Raw genomic sequence first — 24,534 nt, forward strand, 5'->3', positions numbered from 1 at the left:
GTGGCAAAATGGCGTGAAATGTCATAAAAACTATAACTATCTGATAATAGTACAGACACCAGAAAACATTTTTAAGTGAAGGGAAGCCTGGAACAAAGTCCAAAGAAATCTTAATGTCGTTTATTTGTGTAACTGAGGCTTAAGAGCTCGTTGCATCAAAACTTCATCAGTACCCATTGAAGTAATAAATAACGTTTGAAAAAGTTCTCTTTGAAAAATTATCCTTGATTACTGAATGAAGTTATCTACTTAACTAATTCAGAAGGAAAAACTTATAAGCTAAATACTGAAAGAAAAAAATTTACATTTGTTAAACATATATCATGAAATCTGTATACAGGTCACATATATGGTAAGGTTGTTCACATAAAAATACTTGTACTCCTTAAGTAAAAGTCATTACTTCAAGTGGGTAAGTAGCACTTTGTCTACTAACGTTTGATCATACATAATAATTTTTTTAATCTATTTGGTTGCATAGTCCCATAACTTTGTTACTGAACGGTATTTTCAATAAATAGCTTCCTTTTTACTCCACAGCACAGCATATGATGTCCTACAAAAAGTTTCGTGTGGGGCAACCTCCACATTAAACACAAAATTCTTTGTGATTCCAGGTTTATTAGCAAATACTGATGTAATTTACAATGAGATTTGCGAGCCCTATCTTCTGTGTTTGGTCCCGATAGGTAGATTGATACTTTTGCTGCAATTGATGCGACGTAAGATTGTTTTGTGTGTGAAGATAGAGAACACAAAATGGCTGATTTGGCCACACAATGATAAAAGAACATCATAGTCAGGAAAATTATTTATTGTATTAACATTATTTATTGTTATTTATATATGTGTGTTACTGTTAAATATTAACATTCGTATGACGAATTTTTCCCAATTTTTCGAAATTTCATATTATGGTGAAAGTCGGTAAAAAAGAGAATTTACCAATTGAAACCATCGCTTCACCATAAGATTTCGAAAATGAATCACTCATAGATTTCACTGCAAATGAGTTAGAAAATCAAACCCCAGACTTAAATTCGGAGATCGCAAAAAATAACGAAAATCGTCGTCTGGCCACTGCAATTACTGAAACTGCAGTGGGTATGGATCAATTTAATGGGATGATGGAAGACAGTATGCCCTTGGCCTGCTTGCTACCTTCCTTAAAAAGTTGGAATTACGCGACCGCGAATGCGATCAGCGGGAAAAAGAGACGGAAGCTTTACGCAATCGCGAACATGGGAAAAGAAACAGGAACAAAGAGATAAAGAATTAAAAAATGAAACAAAAACTGAATTAGCCAATATCAGGTCCAAGCTAATGAATATGAAGCAAGCATATGCACCAATATTGGGCCTAGCCAATAAACTGGACAGTGATGTTGAAAACCTAAAAACTTTGCATTCCGCAGTAAAGTCGGGTGTGGAAGGCTTAACATCTTCCGTTACGATCCTCAAAATAAATAACCAAGAGATTTTGGATGAAGAACTAGAATCTCACAAAAGACAAATATTGGAATATCCAATTGGATAACCACTAAAAATACGGAACTTGACGCAAGAATTAATGTTGCCATCGATAATGCTGTGCAGTGCGTGTGGGAAGAAATATGTTCTGCCGTACAAGTGAATTCAGCACAATGCACGAGACAAAGAAAAAGATCCAAATGAAGAAGTTCCTATGTGGAGGCAGGAAATGAACACTCGCATTTGAAATTTGGAGAAAGCCGTTTCGACGGACAGCAGAACGGAAATGAATTTTCCTATGCAACAGCCAAACGAGGAAAATGCACGAAAGACGACATTTGGGAATGATAGAACTTTCCAAACGCCCGACTTGTCGCCAGCAAAACATAATTACGAAGACAAATGTAGAATGAATTCAGCGAAAATTGAGCAAAGTCTACTCAAGCATCGCGATTTTCAAACATTTCCCAAGTACAAGAAGTCCATTCATCCAATTGTATTTATATGCGCATTCAGGAATGTCTTACCCAGATCCTGGTCTGAATATCAAAAAATTCAGTTCGTGATGTCACACACCACCAGTGACGTGGCACTATGGGCCAGCGAAACTGCCGAACTATGTAATACGCTCACTGAATTTGAGAAAGCTTTCCTTGCAAAATATTGGTCCACAGGAATCCAAGAACATTTGCCCAAAGAAATTTATACCCTGGAACTGTACAGTCCAAAAAAAAGGAGCTTGCGCAAGTATTTTGAACAATACATTGCGAAAACAAGTTACTGCAGCATTATTATCTTCCAAGTGCAGAAATCTGACATGTCAAAATCCTTAGAAATGTGGATTATTCTTGGGCTTACCAATTTAACAATAACATTATGACAGTATGTGTTATGTGCATTTGGAGTCATAATTAACTGTAGTGCAATTCCTTTGCGTTTGTCTGTAACCACGCATTTTCCTGCAGGTAGGTCAATCTTTGCATTTCTACCACGTAGAAAATCCCATCCCAGGATGCAAGGAACTGATAAATTTTTAATTAGTAAGAAGTGGCACGTAGGTTGCGCATCTTCTACGTAGAGTTCAGCCTGCACCTGTTGCTTAACTATCTGGGTGGCAGTGCCTAATGCGCCAGACACACTGCAATTTTGCCCGGGCAATTTAGGTAATCTGTTTATGCGATTAATTTGGTCGAACAAGGTATGATTTATGACACTTGTAGTGGCAGCAGTATCAGTGATTGCTTCCACACCACCACCATTAATAGTGACCATAATTGCAGCTGCGCCATGTATTCATCGTCATATTTACAGATGTTAGCTTCTTCTAATAATTTGTCCCTGATGTCCCCATTGTCATCGTAATGTAGTGCTTTCAGGTTGATTGTGGGATTGCCTCCACTTATAAATCTGACTGTGCTTGGAAGGCCATTCAGAACAGTTGGCTCTAATTGGACTGTTGCTGTTGACCAGATTGTTCTCCGACCTCGCATAGAACGACTACTGTCAATATGATTTTGACTGTTCGTGGATTGAAAGATGGGCACAGCTTGCATTATTTTTGGCGTGTGGTTACCAAATCATAAAATTGGTTGCTGGTTGTGCTTGCTCCAGTGATTTCCATTCCGCCTTTTTATTGTGGTGATTGTCATGGTAATTATTTCCATCTCCGAACTTGCGCTTATGATTTGTACCATTTCCCTAGTTACTGTCACCATAATTCCATTTACTGGCTACGTAACCTGTAGTCGCGTCATTCGAAGCATGATTTGAATTATTATTGTTACCAGGCACGTTTGTTTTGTCATATCAACCTTTTCTGTGCTGATTATGTTTACTCTGTTCATTACTGCTCAGGTTATCAACACTGTGACAATTGTCACAGTTATATGCGAATGCTTGGTAGGACTTTGTGTCTTCTTGGATTAGGTCTAAGGAGTCGATCACCGAAAGGAAGTCCTCAGGATATTCATCTGGTACATTTATTAACTTCTCCCTATGGTTGATCGGTAATTTTGTCTTTAATCTGCGTAGTACTTCTTTGTGTGAGATAGGCTCAGACCGGTATCTTGTTTTTGCAATGTATCATTCAAAATACTTGTGCAAACTCCCTTTTTTCAGATTTTACAGTTCCAGGGTATAAACTTCTTTGTACAAACGTACTTGGATTCCTGTGGACCCACATTTTGCAAGGAAAGCTTTCTCGAATTCAGTGAGCGTATTACATAGTTCGGCAGTTTCGTTGGCCCATAGTGCCACGTTACTGGTGATGTGTGATGTCACGAACTGAATTTTTTGATATTCAGACTAGAGATGGGGGATCCGCTCTTGAACTAATTCACAGAGTTGAATCTTTCAAAGGAGTGAACAATCAGTGATTCAGAAAAAAAGAACGGTAGCTCCAAACGTTTCCCACGGCAGAGAGAGAGAGAGAGAGAGAGAGAGAGAGAGAGACGGAGCAGATCAGCAGCGCCTCTGCTGGTCAGAGCACAGTGCACGCCACACAAAACAGCCAGCGCCGGCCTCTGCCCTGCTTCTACCTTGGCTGCCTGCATTGTGCAGTGCCCCATTGGATTTTGTGTTTCACATATGCCGTGCCGTCTCTGTGCGTCGTCTGCCGTGTGCAGTGTCTGGCGTAGCTTAACTTCGCATCGCACTCTGTCGGCGATCGTTTCAGTCGCACGTCCTGCCCTCTGGGCAGTTGATGCGAGCAACAGGACAGAGAGCCACCTAGCAGATAACATAGGAACTACTTGCAAAAACCTGCTCGCAAGGGAACGGACGATTTGTCTCGGAGCGGGTGAGTTCACCGCTCCCCCCACCCTCGAAACTCGCCCGCTCAACGCTCACCCCACCGTCTCGACTCTAGCCAGAGCGTTGAGCAAAGCGACTCAGGTGTCACTCTGGTCTCTGCGGTCTCAGCTCATGCAGTAATACAGCTCGCGGCTCGACCTGCTCGACTCAGCGCCTCTGCATCGGAGTTCGTCCCCACTGGATATTGTTCTTCGTAGTAATACCGCTATGTATATTACATTATTATGTTATGTATACATCAATCGTTTTTATTTTATTTTTATTTGTTTAAACTGATTAGATTAGGTTCCTGATGACTCCTCTTACCATAGGATTTTTATTATGGACACTCGAATTTACGCTTTAATTACGAGCGAACCGATAAACGTATCGCAAAATGTGATACACCAATATTTTCCTTGTTTTATTCTGCGTAAGGCTATATGCAGCACTTTCGTTTTACAGTCAAATTTATATTTTTTTTTCTTATTCTGGTACGGATTTTGCGATTTTAGGCGTCTTCGGAAGGAAACGTTCACTTTAAAAATATATGGCTTGCGATGTATTTGTATGAGGTTAATGAAATTTTAATACATTATAGCCAAATATATTGTTAATGTAAATCTCAAGTTACAACATTTTCCGATCACCCAAAAAACCACGATAGTGCAAAATAAATCAATAATCAAAAACTTTGTCATATCGTGGAAATTTCAATAAACAATACAAAATTCTTACTCATTATCTGTGTTACTTCAAAATAGGATCAAATAAGATCAAAATACAGGTATAGTACTGGAATAAACCAAGTTTAAAGGGCAATGTGCCTGCCATTTATTTTCTATTGTAAATGAGTGGTGAGTCATGAAAAAGAGCTAATTCATTTCAGGGAGTGAACAGTTCTGATCCAATCTCTGAAAAGAACAGTTTTGCCCATCTCTAATTCAGACCAGTATCTGGGTAAGACATTCCTGAATGTGCATATAAATACAATTGGATGAATGGACTTCTTGTACTTGGGAAATGTTTGAAAATCGCGGTGCTTGAGTAGACTTTGCTCAATTTTCGCTGAATTCATTCTACATTTGTCTTCGTAATTATGTTTTGCTGGCGACAAGGGAAACATTCCACGTGGGAAAAATATATCTAAAAACAAAGATGATGTGACTTACCAAACGAAAGCGCTGGCAGGTCGATAAGACACACAAACAAACAAACACAAAGATACACACAAAATTCAAGCTTTCGCAACCAACGGTTGCTTCATCAGGAAAGAGGGAAGGAGGGGGAAAGACGAAAGGATGTGGGTTTTAAAGGAGAGGGTAAGGAGTCATTCCAATCCCGGGAGCAGAAAGACTTACCTTATGGGGAAAAAAGGACAGGTATACACTCGCACACACACCCATATCCATCCGCACATACACAGACACAAGCAGACATGTGACTGAAGACCACAACAACAACAACAACATGTTATCTACATAGAAAACAGAGAGCAAATACATATATTTAAGAATTGTGATCACATTGTGCAGACTTGGATAACCTAAAAGCATGTATAAACACATCAAATACTGAAAGAGCAAATATCTCAATTTGGTATTTCTTAGAAGGATCCTTTAGACAGTGTAGCCAAAGGGCATCGCTGAATATATCAGGCCAATATTGCCTTCAATAAACTCAGTAAAAACTAGAAATATAAAATAGCAAAAACAGATAAAAAATTCACTCAGAAATGCATATACCACATATAGGAAGATATGGATTGGAAGAACTTCTAAAATAATAATTGTTTAATTTAACATTTCTGCTTTCATTTTTTAATGTTGTTGTTGTTGTGGTCCTCAGTCTTGAGAATGGTTTGCTGCAGCTCTCCATGCTACTCTATCCTGTGCAAGCTTCTTCATCTCCCAGTACTTCCTGCAACCCACATCCTTCTGAATCTGCTTAGTGTATTCATCTCTTCGTCTCCCTCTTCTATTTTTACGCTCCACGCTGCCCTCCAATGCTAAATTTGTGATCCCTTGATGCCTCAGAACATGTCCTACCAACCGGTCCCTTCTTCTTGTCATGTGGTGCCACAAACTTCTCTTCTCCCCAATCCTATTCAATACCTCCTCATTAGTTACGTGATCTACCCACCTTATCTTCAGCATTCTTCTGTAGTACCACATTTCGAAAGGTTCTGTTCTCTTGTTGTCCAAACTAGTTATCATCCATGTTTCACTTCCATACATGGCTACACTCCATACAAATACTTTCAGAAAAGACTCCCTGACACTTAAATCTACAGTCGACGTTAACAAATTTCTCTTCTTCAGAAACGCTTTCCTTGCCATTGCCAGTCTACATTTTATATCCTCTCTACTTCGACCAACATCAGTTATTTTGCTCCCCAAATAGCAAAACTCCTTTGCTACTTTAAGTGTCTCATTCCCTAATCTAATTCCCTCCGCATCAACCGATTTAATTTGACTACATTCCATTATCCTCGTTTTGCTTTTTTTGACATTCATCTTATATTCTCCTTTCAAGACACTGTCCATTCCGTTCAACTGCTCTTCCAAGTCCTTTGCTGTCTCTGACAGAATTGCAATGTCATTGGCGAACCTCAAAGTTTTTATTTCTTCTCCATGGATTTTAATTCCTACTCCAAATTTTTCTTTTGTTTCCTTTACTGCTTGCTCAATATACAGATTGAATAACATCGGGGAGAGAATACAACCCTGTCTCATTCCCTTCCCAACCACTGCTTCCCTTTCATGCCCCTCGACTCTTATAACTGCCATCTGGTTTATGTACAAATTGTAAATAGCCTTTCGCTCCCTGTATTTTACCCCTGCCACCTTTAGAATTTGAAAGAGAACATTCCAGTCGACATTGTCAAAAGCTTTCTCTAAATCTACAAATGCTAGAAACATAAGTTTGCCTTTCCTTAATCCTTAACTACTATGGTCATTCACAGGAACACAATTACTATGGAGGGGTCTCACAAACCGCATTTTTCTGTTTTATATATCAAACCAAAATTTTGCTGAATATATATAGTTTCTTGACTTCCAGTCATTCATTACACTTCTTAGAGGTGGCTTTTGTAGAAATTTGATTTTTTTTAAACACTGTGGTGTTTTAAACCCTTCGACAATTAAAACAAAGTGAAATCTGGAATATATTTTTATTTTATGAGTTACGAAAATAACAGCAAATAGTTAGCTCTCTACTCACATATAGATTTTCATCAGAGGGATTATATTACAAATTGGCAATATAACTAGGTGGAAAAATCTGACATGACTTACGATAAATTGTGTGCGAAGTCAGCTTTCAGCATACGACTCACTTTGCAATGTAGAGCGAATATTTCAGTCCATAAGTCTATGAATGGAGAAACTTTGCCACCATTTTACTTCTAAAATTAAAAGTAAAAACTAAATACTTGTTCTCATGTGCCACTGGATCATACTTAAGTCAATTTCCACCTGCAAACACTTCACGCAGACCTTCTTGGAACACTCCAGTGTTACAGTGTGATTACCTGTAAATACCACATTAATGCAATAAATGCTCAAAATGATGTCTGTCATCCTCAATGCATTTGGCAATACGTTTAATGACATTCCTCTTAACAGCGAGTGGTTCGCCTTCCGTAATTTTCGCACATGCATTTACAATGCGCTGACGCATGTTGTCAGGCGTTATCGGTGGATCACGATAACAAATATCCTTCAACTTTCCCCACAGAAAGAAATCTGGGGACGTCAGATCTGGCGAACGACCAATCCACCTGTCATGAAATATGCTATTCAGTATCACTTCAACTGCACGCAAGCTATGTGCCGGACATCCATCATGTTGGAAGTACATCGCCATTCTCTCATGCAGTGAAATATCTTGTAGTAACATTGGTAGAAAATTACGTAGGAAATCAGCATACATTGCACCATTGAGATTGCCATCGATAAAATGGGGGCCTATTATCCTTCCTCCCATAATGCCGCACCATACATTAACCCGCCAAGGTCGCTGATGTTCCACTTGTCGCAGCTATCGTGGATTTTACTTTGCCCAATAGCGCAAATTATGCAAGTTTACGATACCACTGTTGGTGAATGATGCTTCGTCGCTAAATAGAACCCATGCAAAAAATCTGTCATCGTCCCATAATGTCTCTTGTGGCCAGTGGCAGAACTGTACATGACATTCAAAGTCATTGCCATGCAATTCCTGGTGCATAGAAATATGGTAAGGATGCAATCGATGCCGATGTAGCATTCTCAACACCAGCATTTTTGAGATTCCCGATTCTCGCGCAATTTGTCTGCTACTGATGTGCGGATTAGCTGCGACAGCAGCTAAAATACCTACTTGGGCATCATCATTTGTTGCAGGTCGTGATTGATATTTCACATGTGGCTGAACATTTCCTGTTTCCTGTTTCCTTAAATAACGTAACTGTCCGGACACTTGGATGATGTCATCCATGATACCGAGCAGCATACATAGCACACCCCCATTGGGCATTTTCATCACAATAGCCATACATCAATACGATATCGACCTTTTTTGCAATTGGTAAACGGTCCATTTTAACACGGGTAATTTATCACGAAGCAAATACCATCCGCACTGGTGGAATGTTACGATATACCACGTACTTATACGTTTGTGACTATTACAGCGCCATCTATCACAAAGTGAAAAAAGTGGTCCAAATAAAACATTCATATTTCTTTACGTACTACACGAATATGTAATAAAAAATGGAGGTTCCTATTTAAAAAAAAATGCAGTTGATTTCCATTTGACCTATGGCAGCGCCATCTAGTGGGCCAACCATAGCGCCATGTGGTTTCCCCCTTCAAGCTAGACGACGTTTGTTCTTTGTAGTTTCTTCATTTGATGCTTATTTTGTGAGATATTTAGCCTGGTCACTATCAATGGACCATCATGTATCCATCTGATGTACTGTACCACAACATGCAAAAAGGTCAACCAATCCTGTTTATGACAAATTGTACATCTCTATGGTAAAAACCAATTCAAATGAAATTTTGCTCTGTCAAGATCGTAACTTACTTCTACAGCATTTTTTTCTCTGATTCTCTACAAAAAGTAAAATTGTAGTTAGTTATAGTTTAGCTCTGTGATTTTGGAAGTGTGTATTTAGAGAAATCCAATTTTGCAAAAATCGACTTAAGATTGTTTTGTGTGTAAAGATAGAGAACACAAAATGGCCGATTTGGCCACACAATGATAAAAGAGCATCGTAGGCAGGAAAATTATTTATTGTATTAACATTATTTATTGTTATGGATATAATAGAGGGAAACATTCCACGTGGGAAAAATATATCTAAAAACAAAGATGATGTGACAGCATCACCCGATCACGGTAATAATAAAATGATTAAATAAATTCCCAGCAGGAATACAAGTTTAGTTCATTCAAACAAAATGGAAGAAAACAGAGGTCTGATAGCGTAAGATACTGTTGGAAAGGAACGCGATTAAAGAAGAGAGAGAAAAGATGAGCGCACATTCTTATATAGAACAAAATACAGATGATGTTGATACACCGCTCTCATTATTCTGGACATACATATTCACTGACTGGCAGAGTAGTTCATTGACTCATTGGTTAAATTATATCTTTAAACCTTAATATTGTGATAGAAAAAGAAAATAGTATGTTGTTACATCGCAGGCAGGACACAATACAGGGTGATTCAAAAAGAATACCACAACTTTAAAATGTGTATTTAATGAAAGAAACATAATATAACCTTCTGTTATACATCATTACAAAGAGTATTTAAAGAGGTTTTTTTTCAATCAAAAACAAGTTCAGAGATGTTCAATATGGCCCCCTCCAGACACACGAGCAATATCAACCCGATACTCCAACTCGTTCCACACTCTCTGTAGCATATCAGGCGTAACAGTTTGGATAGCTGCTGTTATTTCTCGCTTCAAATCATCAGTGGTGGCTGGGAGAGGTGGCCGAAACACCATATCCTTGACATACCCAGATAAGAAAAAATCGCAGGGGGTAAGATCAGGGCTTCTTGGAGGCCAGTGATGAAGTGCTCTGTCACGGGCTGCCTGGCGGCCGATCCATCGCCTCGGGTAGTTGACGTTCAGGTTTCATAACTAACCTTTTTCGTAGGACTCTCCATACAGTTGATTGTGGAATTTGCAGCTCTCTGCTAGCTCTGCGAGTTGATTTTCCTGGGCTGCGAACAAATGCTTGCTGGATGCGTGCTAGATTTTCATCACTCGTTCTCGGCCGTCCAGAACTTTTCCCTTTGCACAAACACCCATTCTCTGTAAACTGTTTATACCAACGTTTAATACACCACCTATCAGGAGGTTTAACACCATACTTCATTCGAAATGCACGCTGAACAACTTTCGTCAATTCACTTCTGCCGTACTCAATAACACAAAAAGCTTTCTGTTGAGCGGTCGCCATCTTAGCATCAACTGACGCTGACGCCTAGTCAACAGCGCCTCAAGCGAACAAATGTACAACTAAATGAAACTTTATAGCTCCCTTAATTCGCCGACAGATAGTGCTTAGCTCTGCCTTTTGTCATTGCAGAGTTTTAAATTCCTAAAGTTGTGGTATTCTTTTTGAATCACCCTGTATTATAAGGTGCTCATCGATAAGATGGTGCTTGTTCCTCATTGAGTGTAACACAAAACACAGTTCATGCAAAATATGTGTGAAACCTTTTGTGCAGTACTGTAGAACTGGTAGTGTTTCGGCATAACTTCTGGCAAAATGACGTGAAATGTCAAAAAAACAATACCTATCTGATAATAGTTCAGACACTAGAAAACATTGTTAAGTGAAGGGAAGCCTGGAACAAAGTCGGAATAAACCTTAAAGCCATTTATTTGTGTAAGTGGAGCTTAAGAGCTCATTGCGTCAAAACATTACCAATAGGGACGTCCATCTGTATTCTTGCAAATTTATTGCTGTGCACAGGTTAAAGAATCCAGATAAACTTTTGCATGCTGATTTTTGCCACTGGTCTCTGAGTGAAGTGGAATCATGAATTTTGGACCCTCAGGTTTTCATTTCTTCAGATGAGGCCAGGTTCTGTCTGTTAGGGTGTGTGAACTCACAGAACATGCACCATTATGCATCAAAAATCCTCCTCTGTGCTTTGAAGGTTCTTGTGTAATCCTAAGATTGGTGTATGGTGCATAATGTCAGGTGTTCACATCATAACACAATTATTTTGCCCAACCATTAATGCAATCCAGTGTGCCCAGAAACTATTTAACCCATGTGTGAATCAGCTCACTGAAGATAATCATCTGTATGGATATTTTCACAAAGATGGAGCAGCAGCACACTGTGTCTTGATAACCTTGGCACAAATGCATTGGGTGTTCAGTGAAGAGAGGGCAAATTGAAGGGTCATGTGTACTCAAATAATCTCATATACTGGAAGAGGTACAGGAGATCATTGAAAATACAATTATGTTAGAAAAATAGTTACCGATCACGAGTGTAAAGACATTTTTGTTCAGCGTATTTTATTTATCTCTGCCATTACTGGTTTTTAACGTTTGTTCATTGTCAGATGGTTGCATTATAGGATGAACTGCTGATCAGACACTGGTTGTTTTGCTTGCCATGTTGCCAGTAAACGTGTCCTGATGCCTTTGAAGGTTGGGCCTTAATGCTACGCATTTCTCACAGATTGACAAATTGAGCACAGTGCTTAATTGACATTGACAGTTGCCACTTCTAGCATCTTCTTTGATGTTCATTAACAAGGGCCAATCCCTCATCAGTTACATTGTAAATAGTTTCTAAATCTGTTTCATTTCGGCCATCCTGTACATATTATACACATTATGTTGCACTGTGGATTTTTCATCAGTGTAAATATCTAATATCGATGTTAAATAGCAGCTGCACCAGTGATAAATCATCTTTATTATAGAGAGGCCCGAAATGATTATTTGCCTTTTTGGTTTATCAATAAATGACATGTACTGTAGTTTCAGTGGTCACCTATGTCCTGAATTCATTATGATTCTGACCTGCTAATTAGACCCAAATAACTGTGTCTTCAATGGTGGAGGATGAAAGAAAGCTTCTATTCTTGTCCAGTCTACGTATCGATGAAGAAAATTTCTTTTTTCAGTTGTCAATCTTCTTTTTACATCAACAAATAACTCCCATCAGACAAGTATAATACAATCACATTACAAGTGCTTGGATTACTTAAGTCATGTCTCATTAGACTGCACATCATGAATACACATTGACAAAGGAGAACCAGAGAATGAATATTATCAGAATGACAGCATAAAAAATTCTTTTGTTTTTGCTGTTACAGTAACACTGTTGTTGTCATGAGCACCATTTTCCATGGATGCGACACACCTTCAAGCTGCAATTTGTAAAAATAAACAGCCCACAGCAGTTGGAGATGCTAAGCTCTTTGTCCCATCTGTGTACCTCACATTACCTTCACTTATTACTAGACCATTTTTCCCAAAATAGCTGTCTGAAACATAATTATTAATACAAAAAAATATTAAATATCACGATCATCTTTTATTGTTTAGAACAGGCCCGTCCAAACTGTGCGCCTGTGGCGCTAATGCCCATGATTGCCTGAGGCCAGCACCGTGGGTGAATTCGTGGCTGAGCTGTGTTGCTTAGCTAACTGTGCAGTCCGCCCACCGTGCCTCGCCATGCAGCTATATGTGCTCTTCATACGGAAGACAGACCACCGTACCAGTGGCTATCAAAAGCATTGATACATGATACGACACACAAAGCCATTAGTCAACAGACTTAAAAAAATAGTTGGGGGGGGGGGGGGGGGGCAGTGTGTCCGTAATATTTAAACCCGAGTGAGAAATTAATTTCTTTTGTACTGCTGTCGAAAATCATGCCAAATCTTTAGTATGACATCGGAACCTCAGTTATTTAAAGAAGTACTCGATTGAACAGTACTTTAATGCATATCACAGGGATCAGTTCGAAAATTTGTCACAAGAGAAACGCCAGTCAGAACTTGAAGGACTGAAAGAAAATTTCAAGCAGCATTACAGTGAAGTGTTTCCTATCATATGACTCTTTATTATTTATAAAAATGATAAATAAAACTATATTTTATAATCTGATATGTCACTTAGCAATGTGCCAGTTATCGACTATCAGATTTTCAGCAACAAGGAACATTTCATTTCAGATAATTTTTATATTTGGGTTGCATTACATCGCTTCGCACAGACATAAGAAAAAGTTTCAGGTGCGTTATTTTTTGCCACTTTCTGAAAAGCCATCACAAATGCTCTTTTGGACAGCAAACTGTCATTGAGAGTCATTCTGTGTTTTTGTGTATTTGTATTTTGATGGATGGGAACACACATGTATTTTGATCTATGTTTTCAGTTAATTAAAATGCAAATATTCCAATAGATAAAAATTTATTTTGCGGACACATTTTGCTGCCCTTGCTAGCATCTATGACCGCTTTTCAGAGGAACTTGGGGAAAATGCACATAAAACCAATATTTTTTTGTTAGTTTTTTATGTGTGTTTCAATGAATAAAACAATTAATTGTTAAAGTGATAGAAGTGTTTAAAAAACAGGATTGTGCAAAATTAATTGTAAGGTTTTTTTTGCCATTTTAGGAGCAGGAAACAGATTGGCATAGTTTGCGTACAAGTACATATGCTTGCTGAGAATTGCGTTAGCAGGGAAACCCTTTGCAGGTGGTAATCTCATGAAGGGCTGCCTTATTGACATGGCGGCTTGTATTTGTCCAGAAAATCTCACGGAAAAATTTGAAAAAATAACTCTTTTGCCTCAGATTGTTGCTCACCGAGTCAAAGATATGGTCTCAGATATGGAGCAGCAATTAGTCGAGAGAGCAGCGAACTTTGTTTCATTTTCTATTGCTGTTGATGAGTCCTCGGACGCTGTGGACATATCTCAACTCGTCATATTCGTTCGGGGTGTCAATGACAATCTGCCTGTCACCAAAAAATTTCTCGACTTTATGCCATTAAAAGACATAACCGTGGGTTTGGATATTTTTCTAGCTGTGGAAAATGTGTTTGAGTCAGTGGGTTTAAAATGGGAACGCCTGACCAGTGTAACAACAGATGGAGCCCCTGCGCTGCGAGGGATACGCACTGGATCTCTGGGTTACGTCAGGTCAAAAACGGCTGAAGTCGGCTGTTCCTTATTCATGGCAGTCCATTGTCTCACACACCAGGAGGCACTTGGTGCGAAGGTTTTCAGCATAAAAAATGTTACAGATGCAGTTGTTCGAACAGTTAATTAACTCACTCACATGGACTCACACATCACCAATTCAAAGAATTTCTGTCTGATATCGAAGAGGAATACCTGGAGATCCCCCACCATGCTAAAGTAAGATGAATGACTAGATGGAAGGTGCTTCACCATTTTTTCATCTTGAGCAACAAAATCAATACCTTTTTTGGAAATGAAAGGATTTCCAAAAGAATTACTTCGTGATCCTAAGTGGGTGGTGAATTTGGCTTTTTTGAATGCTCTAACTGGTCATTTAAATATTTTGAACATTTCACTCCAAGGCAAAAATCACTCTCTTGTTGATTTAGTGCAGACAATTCCAGCATTTCAAAAAAACTTATTTTGTTGGAAAAACAGTTGAGCGAGGAGCATTGTGTACCCTTCCCTGCATTAGGCAGCATTAAAGATGATGTGGCTTTTTCAGATTATGTTCAAATCATTTGCAAATTCCAAGAAGAGTGTGAAAACAGACTTTTGGACATAAGTGAGCTTCAGCCGGCCTTAGATATAGTTGTTTGCCTGTTTTCCCTTCTGGCAGAGGACGTCTCACAAGTGTTTCAACTAGAACTGATTGACCTGCAGTGCAATGTCCGCCTAAAGGACTGCTTTCTTTTGTATAAAACTTTGGATGACTTTTACAGCTCTTTTCCACGAGGAAGTATCCTCTTTGGCACAAGCACGTGGCCAATGTTCTTTCAATGTGGTTTACTAAAACTAAGAACCGTTCACTACTTAGCGAAAAAAAATTTGACTATTTCTTTGAGATTAGCAGTCTCCCACAATATTTTGCCAAACCTAGACAAAATCATTTCCTCGAAAAAGAAAAACATGTAAAATGTTAATTGTCTTCTTTAACAATTTTGACTGTAAGGATTAAAGGTCTTTATAACCTTAATTCTATTTTTTAAATAAATTTTCAAACTTGGTCAATTAAATTTATTGTGTACAAAACAGGAAACTCAGGATCTGGTGTCTAAACTCTGAAAAGGGATGCAGAAAGCTGTAGCACAAAGTACAACAAAAAACATTTACTTGTAACTACTAATAGAATCAGACACTATATCCCTTACATAAAATTATTTCTAAATTAGAATATTTATGACACTAGTTCATTTAAGAAATTGATATATCTTTCAGAAGGCGTCTACTGTACAGATAAGTGTGCATGTGCAATGCTAATAGAATCAACCTGTGGGTCAGAAAACTACTAAGATGTTGTTCGATTCTTGCTTTGGATATTGGTTTTGTAAAGCTTTACATAGTAATTCTGCCACACGAACACTAATTGTTTCATAAACAGTAAATGGTTTGCTTGTTTAACCATTCATTGACCACTTTTACAGAGCTGCACTTCCTCTGTTATTTTGTTTATGTTGGATCTTACCGCGGGACAGTCCTGTGCAGAGCAGTGCTGTGACAGCTATCTCTCTCCCTCCTATGCAGACACTAGCAAAATAATTTGTCACACCACAAACCATAATTACTACTTTTTTCACAGCATGGAGCTCAATTTATGATTCTTAGCACCCCCTTTTAGGCCTTTTGCCAGAATGAGCACTGGTAATAATTTGAAACTGTCAGAATTGAACAATGGAATGCGATACTGTTTTACATCAACATCAGTGTTTTAAAAAAATGAGGAAGCAATATAATATAGTCAGGAATGATAATTTTGAGTAAAAATGTGTTGTGTTAAGAAACCAGATCTTGTAAATGGAAATTGAAGATATTGATCATTACAAGAATGACTCATTGGAACTTCAGTGTAGTATGTTTAAGAGAGAGAGAGAACAGTGCAATAAATGTAATTATCTAGAAGCATAGGATTTTGTGTGGCCCATGTCTCAATCAAGACAATAAGAGACAACAGAAAACACTTAAAAATTATGAAAGAGGTAGAAGAATATAGTTGAAACTTCCTAAAGAGTGAAACTGTGTGCCAAACCATATGTTAGATTAGCCTTCTCTCAGATACCTGTTGGTAAACTTTCAATGTGATAATGATCTTATTTTCTTTTGTGTGACCATTGCTCTATCAGATTACTTTTTCAACATCACTGTAATTACTTTAATATCCAGAATCAATATCTTTGCTACATCACATCTTTATAAATAACTCACCATATTACTTAGCATTAACAAATTATATGACCTCTTCTTTGTCATATACATGTACATGAACTACATTATTTGACCATCTTCATCATTCCACATACAGTATCTTGGTAAATTTCAAAGTTCACATTCTTTCTCACACAATAAGGGTTCATTGTTGATAAAACTGTGCTTTGGTAGTCTGCACATCTCCAGGACAAGGCGGTGAGCCATAGAATACTTATTTGTGTGTCTGAGCAGATCTTTCCTCTCACTAGGACACAGTGGTGGCTGTCACTTGCAGAAGATTTGTGCCATCGCTCAATACAGCTCACCGCATGCAAAATAAAAATAAAACTGTCACAAAAGACATGTGTCTTTATCTATAGCTTGTTATTTTATAATTTTTGGTTGTGAGCATCATTTGTCAATAAGAAGACATAACATAGGGAAGCACATCTCTTGTATGGAGTGGTATGTATCACTGAAACAAATTCCTGATTCCTGTAACATATGCATATTGTTGATGAGTGTGGAGCACACCAGTCCCTATAAATGTGTTCAAACCAAAAATCTAATGGGTTAATGGCAGGTGAAGGAAAGCATTGGCCATGGATGGGGGGGGGGGGGGGGATCAGTCGGCAATGAGATGCTGTATGGAAGGATGTAGGGTCAGCACACCACTGTCATGGCCATTGCTGAGTTAACAGCCCTGGCATCATTACTAATTAGACAGGTAGTTCCTCACTTAGTGTCACAACGCAAAGTGCACCTCATTCCAGTCCTCCCACCAAGGAAATAACCCTGATAACACCCTGAATTGAACCTAGGTCCCCTGCACAGCAGTTAGCCATGCTGATCACTGAGCTACGGAATTGAACCAAATTCAGATGTTTTTATCTTAAGTACTGTTGTCACAGACAGAGAAAAGGATACGGTGCCTCACAGTACATAAACTACTTCTGTTGTCTTTCTTCAAGCATAATCGTCACTTCTCTTGCTCCTCCACATCTTATAGGTGAACTGTGCAAGGTCTACCATGTACCTTATCCTCTTTGCAAAGAGTCTCTTGTCTGCAAGTTGCTGTAACAACCTGCTGAATTTTTTTCAGATGTAATATGGCATAGAGAATGTTGTGTGTCATTCATGGTGGGTGTCTGTTGATTAATGTTGTTGGCTGAACCATAGCAGAGTATCACGTATGCCATTTTCCCTGTGGAATAACAGGAATCCATTTTACTGTTAATGTTGTTCACAATATGCAGCACCACTAATTGTATTCTGACGTGAGCACATTATCAGAATGATATATAGTGTGTGGCTGATGTTATAAGCCTATGTCTGACTACAGTATCACAGTAGGAGGACTAAGTACAGATATAAACACAACCAATGAGCAGTGAATGTCAATGGGAAGACTGCCTACTACAGTGAGTATTTTTTCCAAACATGTGTGTACAAGACCTTTTTTTCTAGTTTTTATTAGTGTTATCTCATTTAAGAGGAAGGGACACTCTTTATAAACACCTTGTACACTGCAGTGTTACTACTTACTGGTGGAACATCCTGGCAATTCTGAAAAAATGAAATGAAATGAAGTGATCATGTTGCATTGTTGGCTTGGAGGCACTGTCCGGGGAAGTTTGGGCACCGGGTTGCAAGTCTTATTTCAGGTGATGCCACATTGGGCGACTTGTGTGTCAGTGGTGGTGATGGTGGTGATGATGGTGATGATGATGATGACGACAACGACAACGTCAATACAACATTCAGTCCACGGGTGAAGAAAATCTCCAGCCTGCCCAGGAATCGAATCCAGGCCCACAGCATGGAAGACAAACATGTTATCACTCAGTTAAGCAGTGTATTGGTTAGAATATTGCACTATAGTCAATTTTTTTGTTATTGCAGTATTTCATGAGATACTAAATGGGGGCATTACTTCATAATTGTTAATTGTAATTTATTTTTATGTACTCTAGTTTAATAGGAAAAATGAATGTAACGTGTCATTTTCAACAGGTGTTCTTACTTTGTTACTCACTTTCTCATTTTTAATTGCATTCAAATTCCAGAATGAATGTTTTCCTGTTTGGTGGGGAATACATTTGAAGGATTCTTTCTAACATATTAAAATTATGTGCTGTACTGGGAACTTTACATTGTTCAAGATGGTGATGATTTGTAGTTTAGAGTGCTGAACAGCAAGGTCATCAGTGCCCTATGTTGTTCAAGCCATGTTTTTATCAAGTGACTATTCAAGCATGCTTTACAGCTCAGTTCAAATCTTCAGTCTTCAAGTGTTTCTCTGCATATTTTGTTAGACTGGCACACATAAGGAGGAGGAGGAGGAAGAGGAGAGAAAGGCAGAAGATGACTTAGCCACAATTTAAGAGACATTCACAGACTTTGCAGCAATGTGTTCACTATCAAAGTAAAACTATTTGCCTTTCATCAAAATAAAGCTGTTAGCCTTTCATGGGGAATGATCGTACCTACTTCACCATTCAGGCATGCCACATGACCTGATTTGAAACTTTGGAAAGTTGAATAGAGTGCTGTCTAATTTCAGCTCTGTGTTAGAATGTGAGAGAATTTGAGTAGCTTAATTTACAAAAGTAATACCAACAAAAGCTAAAAGACCAGGTTTGATTTGCAGTCCCGGATACAGTTTTGTTATGTTAAGATATTTATTTGAAAATGTTCATAGCACTTCCTACAGTTCCTTTAAGGATTTGTGGCAATTAAACTGCCTAAGCAGCAACCAGGGGAAGAGGATGAAGCAAAATGAAACTTCATGGTTTTAGAGGGAGAGGGTATGTAAGGTCATTTCGGTGATTACAAAGTAGAGTCCAGTTTATGAAGAACTTGACTTATTAGCCTGTTTATTAGTGTGATTTTGCACCGTCATCTGACCTGGATCCGTGCACTGATTTCATTGGCAAGTTGGCCCACAGTTGCTGTTTCCAGGATACCGTCACTGAGAGAGCATTGACATCTGAGCTGGTTCCACAAATGCTTTATAGGGGACAGATCTGGGGATTTTCCTGACAATGTGAACAACTCAACATATGCAGACAGTTCATAGAGACACATGTACTGTGCATGGATGAGCATTGTCATGAGTATTGAAAAATGGCACCATGATAATGTCACATGAGAGGTAACACTTGAGGGGACAGGATCTCTCTGACGTACCATTGTGCCATCAGAGTTCCCTCAATCATTACCGACCATGACCTGAAGTCATACTCAATGGCTTGCCACACCATTACGCCAGGGCTAACATCACTATGACACTCCAAAACATTGGAAGAATCTGATCTCATGCCAGTTTGCTGCCGTACTCATTGACGATGATTGTTTGGTGTTGTGCAGAACCACAATTCATTGCTAAGCAAAATGTGATGCCATCATCAGCAGTCCATGTTGCCCGGTCACAGCACCACTCCAAACGCAGTCTTTGGTGTTATCATGGCAATGGCAGCCTATGCATAGGACCCTGATTCCCTAGCGTGACTGCAGCTAGTCCCTGACCAATGGTGCAGGATGACAGTGAATGTTGCAGGGAGTCCATTACTTGTTCTTAGATGGCAAGAGAAGATGTGAAGGACTTAAGATGTGATTGTTTTGCACTGCACCAATCTTCCCTTGTGGTGGTTGACAGGAACCTCGACAATGCATATGCCTTCCCTTGTATTCCCATGAAGTCCAGAATCAGGCCATTGTCACATCTGTATGCACCACATATCTGGATATTGCTCAATTTGACCAGCCTCACAAATGGAGATACACAGTGAGGCTCATTTCAAACTCTGTCATGTGTTAATAATGCTGTCTCATACGAGTGTGAGTTATTTCCGTGTCCTTCACAGTGCTCACTCAATATCTGATCTCATGGTCTAATGGTGGGTAGCATTGCTGCCTCTGGATCACAGGGTTCCGGGTCCAACTCACTGCATGGTTGGGGATTTTCTCTGCCTGGGGACTGGTGTTTGTGTTGTCCTAATCATTTCATCATCATTTGGGAAAATGGTGAAACTGAACAGTGAAACAATTGGGAATTTGTATGGACGCTGATAACCGTGCAGTTGAGCGCTCCTTAAATGAAAAATCATCATCGTCATCTGATGTTGTTTACTCCTTTTATGTACTCCATGAAGTCTGGTAACAACACTAAACATGAACAACACAAACACATCGTGGCAGTTGTTTTATCTGTAACAGAATTGAAACTGTAATTGTTTACGTGCTCACATATGATGTGTGCATGTAAGAAGCTACATTGACATCCACATGTCTTGTGAGTGTTTCAGTTTTTTTGTCAAGCAGTATTTTTTACCTTTTGTAATTTAATTAATAACATAAATTGCAATTAACTAGTATTGTGTTTAAGTAGCAGGAAATGAGTTTTTATTCAGGCAATTTTCAAATGCAAACAATCAGTGGAGGAATAGACAACTCATTCTAATTATAGTAATAAGTTATTGATTTGGTGATATTATTGTCTTGTGTTTTAGGTCGAACTATTATTCTGACAACACATTTTCTGGATGAAGCAGATATTCTGGGTGATCGTATTGCTATCATTTGTGAAGGAACACTGCGCTGTTGTGGATCTAGTCTGTTCTTGAAATCTAGATTTGGAAAAGGTTATTATTTAACTGTGGAAACTGTCTCTTCAAGTATAAGAGATCATGGTAATAATTTTGGTTCACACAATTCCAGTGATGTGGTATGTATCTTTAATTATGCGGTACATTAATTTTTCTTGTACTATCATGATTGTATTTCAGCGCATGTATAAATATATTTTTGAAATAAGTTATGGTCACTGGTGTGTACTACACCCATGTTCAGAAAAAACAGAACACCTTGAATGACTAGAGTTTTTTATTTTATTTATTTATTTTTTGAGTCATCAGTCTTCTGTCTAGTTTGATGCGGCCCACCATGAATTCCTCTCCTGTGCCAACCTCTTCATCTCAGAGTAGCACTGGCAACCTACGTCCTCAGTTATTTGCTGACTGTATTCCAATCTGTGCCTTCCTCTACAGTTTTTGTCCTTTAAAGGTCCCTCTAGTACTATGGAAATCACTCCCTTATGTTTTAACAGATGTTCTAGCATCCTGAACTTTCTCCTTTTCCAGTGTTTTCCACATATTCTTTTTCTCTCCTATTCTGCACAGAACCTCCTCATTCCTTACCTTAGAAGTCCACCTAATTTTCAACATTCGCCTATAACACCACATCTCAGATGCTTTGTTTCTCTTCTGTTCTGGTTTTCTGACAGTCCATATTTCACTACCATACAATGCTGTGCTCCAAAAGTACATTCTTAGAAATTTCTTTCTCAAATTAAGGTCTATGTTTGGTACTAGTAGATTTCTGTTGGTCAGGAGTGCCCTTTTTGCCAGTGCTAGTTTGCTTTTGATGTCCTCCTTGCTCCATCCGTCATTGATTACTTTTCTGCTTAGGTAGTAGAATTACTTTACTTCATCTACTTCATGACCATCAGTCCTAATGTAAGTTTCTTGCTGTTCTCATTTCTGCTACTTCTCATTACTTTCGTCTTTCTTTGATTTGCTCTCAATCCATATTCTGTACTCATTAGACTGTTCATCCCATTCAGCAGATCATGTAATTCTCCTTCACTTTCTCTCAGGCTAGCAATGTCATCAGCAAATCGTATCATTGATATCCTTTCACCTTGAATTTTAATTCCACTCCTAAACCTTCCTTTTATTTCTATCATTGCTTCTTTGATGTAAAGACTGAACAATAAAGGTGAAAGACTACATCCCTGCCTTACATCCTTTTTAATCCAAGCACTTTGTTCTTATTGTTCACTTGTATTATCCCTCTTGCCTCTTGTTCATATTTTATATTAACCATCTCTCCCTCTAGCTTACCCCTATTTTTCTCATAATTTCAACAATCTTGCACCATTTTACATTGTCAAATGCTTTTTCTGGGTCGGCAAATCCTATGAACGGGTCTTGATTTTGCTTTAGCCTTGTTTCCATTATCAACCACAACATCAGAATTGCCTCTCTGGTGCCTTTACCTTTCCTAAAGCCAAACTGATTGTCACCTAACGCATCCTAAATTTTGTTTTCTATTCTTCTGTATGTTATCCATGTCAGCAACTTGGAAGTATGAGCTGTTAAGCTGATTGTGCAAAATTTTTACATTTGTCAGCTCTTGCAGTCTTTGTAATTCTGTAGATGATATTTTTTGGAAAGTCAGTTGGTATGTCGCCCGACTCATACATTCTACACACCAACATGAATAGTCATTTTGTTGCCACTTCCCCGAATGATTTTAGAAATTCTGATGGAATGTTATCTGTCCCGTCTGCCTTATTTGATCTTAAGTCCTCCAAAGATCTCTTAAATTCTGATTGTAATACTGGATCCCCCATCTCTTCTAAATCAATCCTTGTTTCATCTTCTATCATTCAAGGTGCTATTTCCACCTATCCGCTCTCTCCTCTGCATTTAACAGTGGAATTCCCGTTGCACTCTTAATGTTACCATCCTTGCGTTTAATTTCACTGAAGGTTGTTTTGACTTTCCTATATGCAGAGTAAAGCCTACTGCCAATCGTTTCTTTTTCGATTTCTTCACATTTTTCATGCAGCCATTTATTTCATTCCTCAGTGACTTGTATTTTTGTATTCCTGAACTTCCCTAAACATTTTTGTCCTTCCTTCTTTCATCGATTATTTGAAGTATTTCTTCTGTTATCCTCAGTTTCTTCGCAGATACCTTCTTTGTACCCGACTTCTGTGATAGCCCTTTTTAGAGATGTTCATTCCTCTTCAACTGTACTGTCTACTGAGCTATACCGTATTGTTGTGTCTATAGCCTTAGTGAACTTCAAACATATCTCATCATTCCTGAGTACTTCTGTATCCCACTTCTTTGCATATTGATTCTTCCTGGCTAATCTTTGAGACTTCAGCCTACTCCTCATCACTACTACATTGTGATCTGAGTCTACATCTGCTCCTGGCTACGCTTTACAATCGAGTCCTGATATCGAAATCTCTGTCGACCATGATGAAATCTAACTGAAATCTTCCAGTATTACCCAGCCTTTTCCAAGTATAAATTCTCCTCTTGTGATTCTTGAACAGAGTATTCACTATTACCAGCTGAAATTTATTGCAGAGCTCAGTTAGTCTTTCTCCTCTCGCATTCCTTGTCCCAAGCCCATATTCTTGTGTAACCTTTTTTCTACTGCATTCCAGTCCTCCATGACTATTACACTCCTGGAAATGGAAAAAAGAACACATTGACACCGGTGTGTCAGACCCACCATACTTGCTCCGGACACTGCGAGAGGGCTGTACAAGCAATGATCACACGCACGGCACAGCGGACACACCAGGAACCGCGGTGTTGGCCGTCGAATGGCGCTAGCTGCGCAGCATTTGTGCACCGCCGCCGTCAGTGTCAGCCAGTTTGCCGTGGCATACGGAGCTCCATCACAGTCTTTAACACTGGTAGCATGCCGCGACAGCGTGGACGTGAACCGTATGTGCAGTTGACGGACTTTGAGCAAGGGCGTATAGTGGGCATGCGGGAGGCCGGGTGGACGTACCGCCGAATTGCTCAACACATGGGGCGTGAGGTCTCCACAGTACATCGATGTTGTCGCCAGTGGTCGGCGGAAGGTGCACGTGCCCGTCGACCTGGGACCGGACCACAGCGACGCACGGATGCACGCCAAGACCGTAGGATCCTACGCAGTGCCGTAGGGGACCGCACCGCCACTTCCCAGCAAATTAGGGACACTGTTGCTCCTGGGGTATCGGCGAGGACCATTCGCAACCGTCTCCATGAAGCTGGGCTACGG

The 24,534-nt window shown here is 39.1% G+C and overlaps 1 protein-coding gene across 4 annotated transcripts in view; it reads left to right on the top strand.

The window, feature by feature from the left end:
• LOC126237047 (ATP-binding cassette sub-family A member 7-like) overlaps positions 1-24,534 on the top strand; it is a 607,922-nt gene that overhangs the window by 307,351 nt on the left and 276,037 nt on the right. For all 4 annotated transcript variants that reach the window (XR_007545025.1, XR_007545024.1, XR_007545023.1 and 1 more), the window contains exon 24: positions 21,192-21,406. Coding sequence is in view for 1 of the 4 variants with exons in the window: in XM_049946811.1 (XP_049802768.1) it covers positions 21,192-21,406 (215 nt within the window). In the remaining 3 variants the exon portion in view is untranslated. The remainder of the gene's footprint in view (positions 1-21,191; positions 21,407-24,534) is intronic.

Source organism: Schistocerca nitens, chromosome 2, assembly GCF_023898315.1.
Source record: "Schistocerca nitens isolate TAMUIC-IGC-003100 chromosome 2, iqSchNite1.1, whole genome shotgun sequence".
Lineage (NCBI taxonomy): Eukaryota > Metazoa > Arthropoda > Insecta > Orthoptera > Acrididae > Schistocerca > Schistocerca nitens.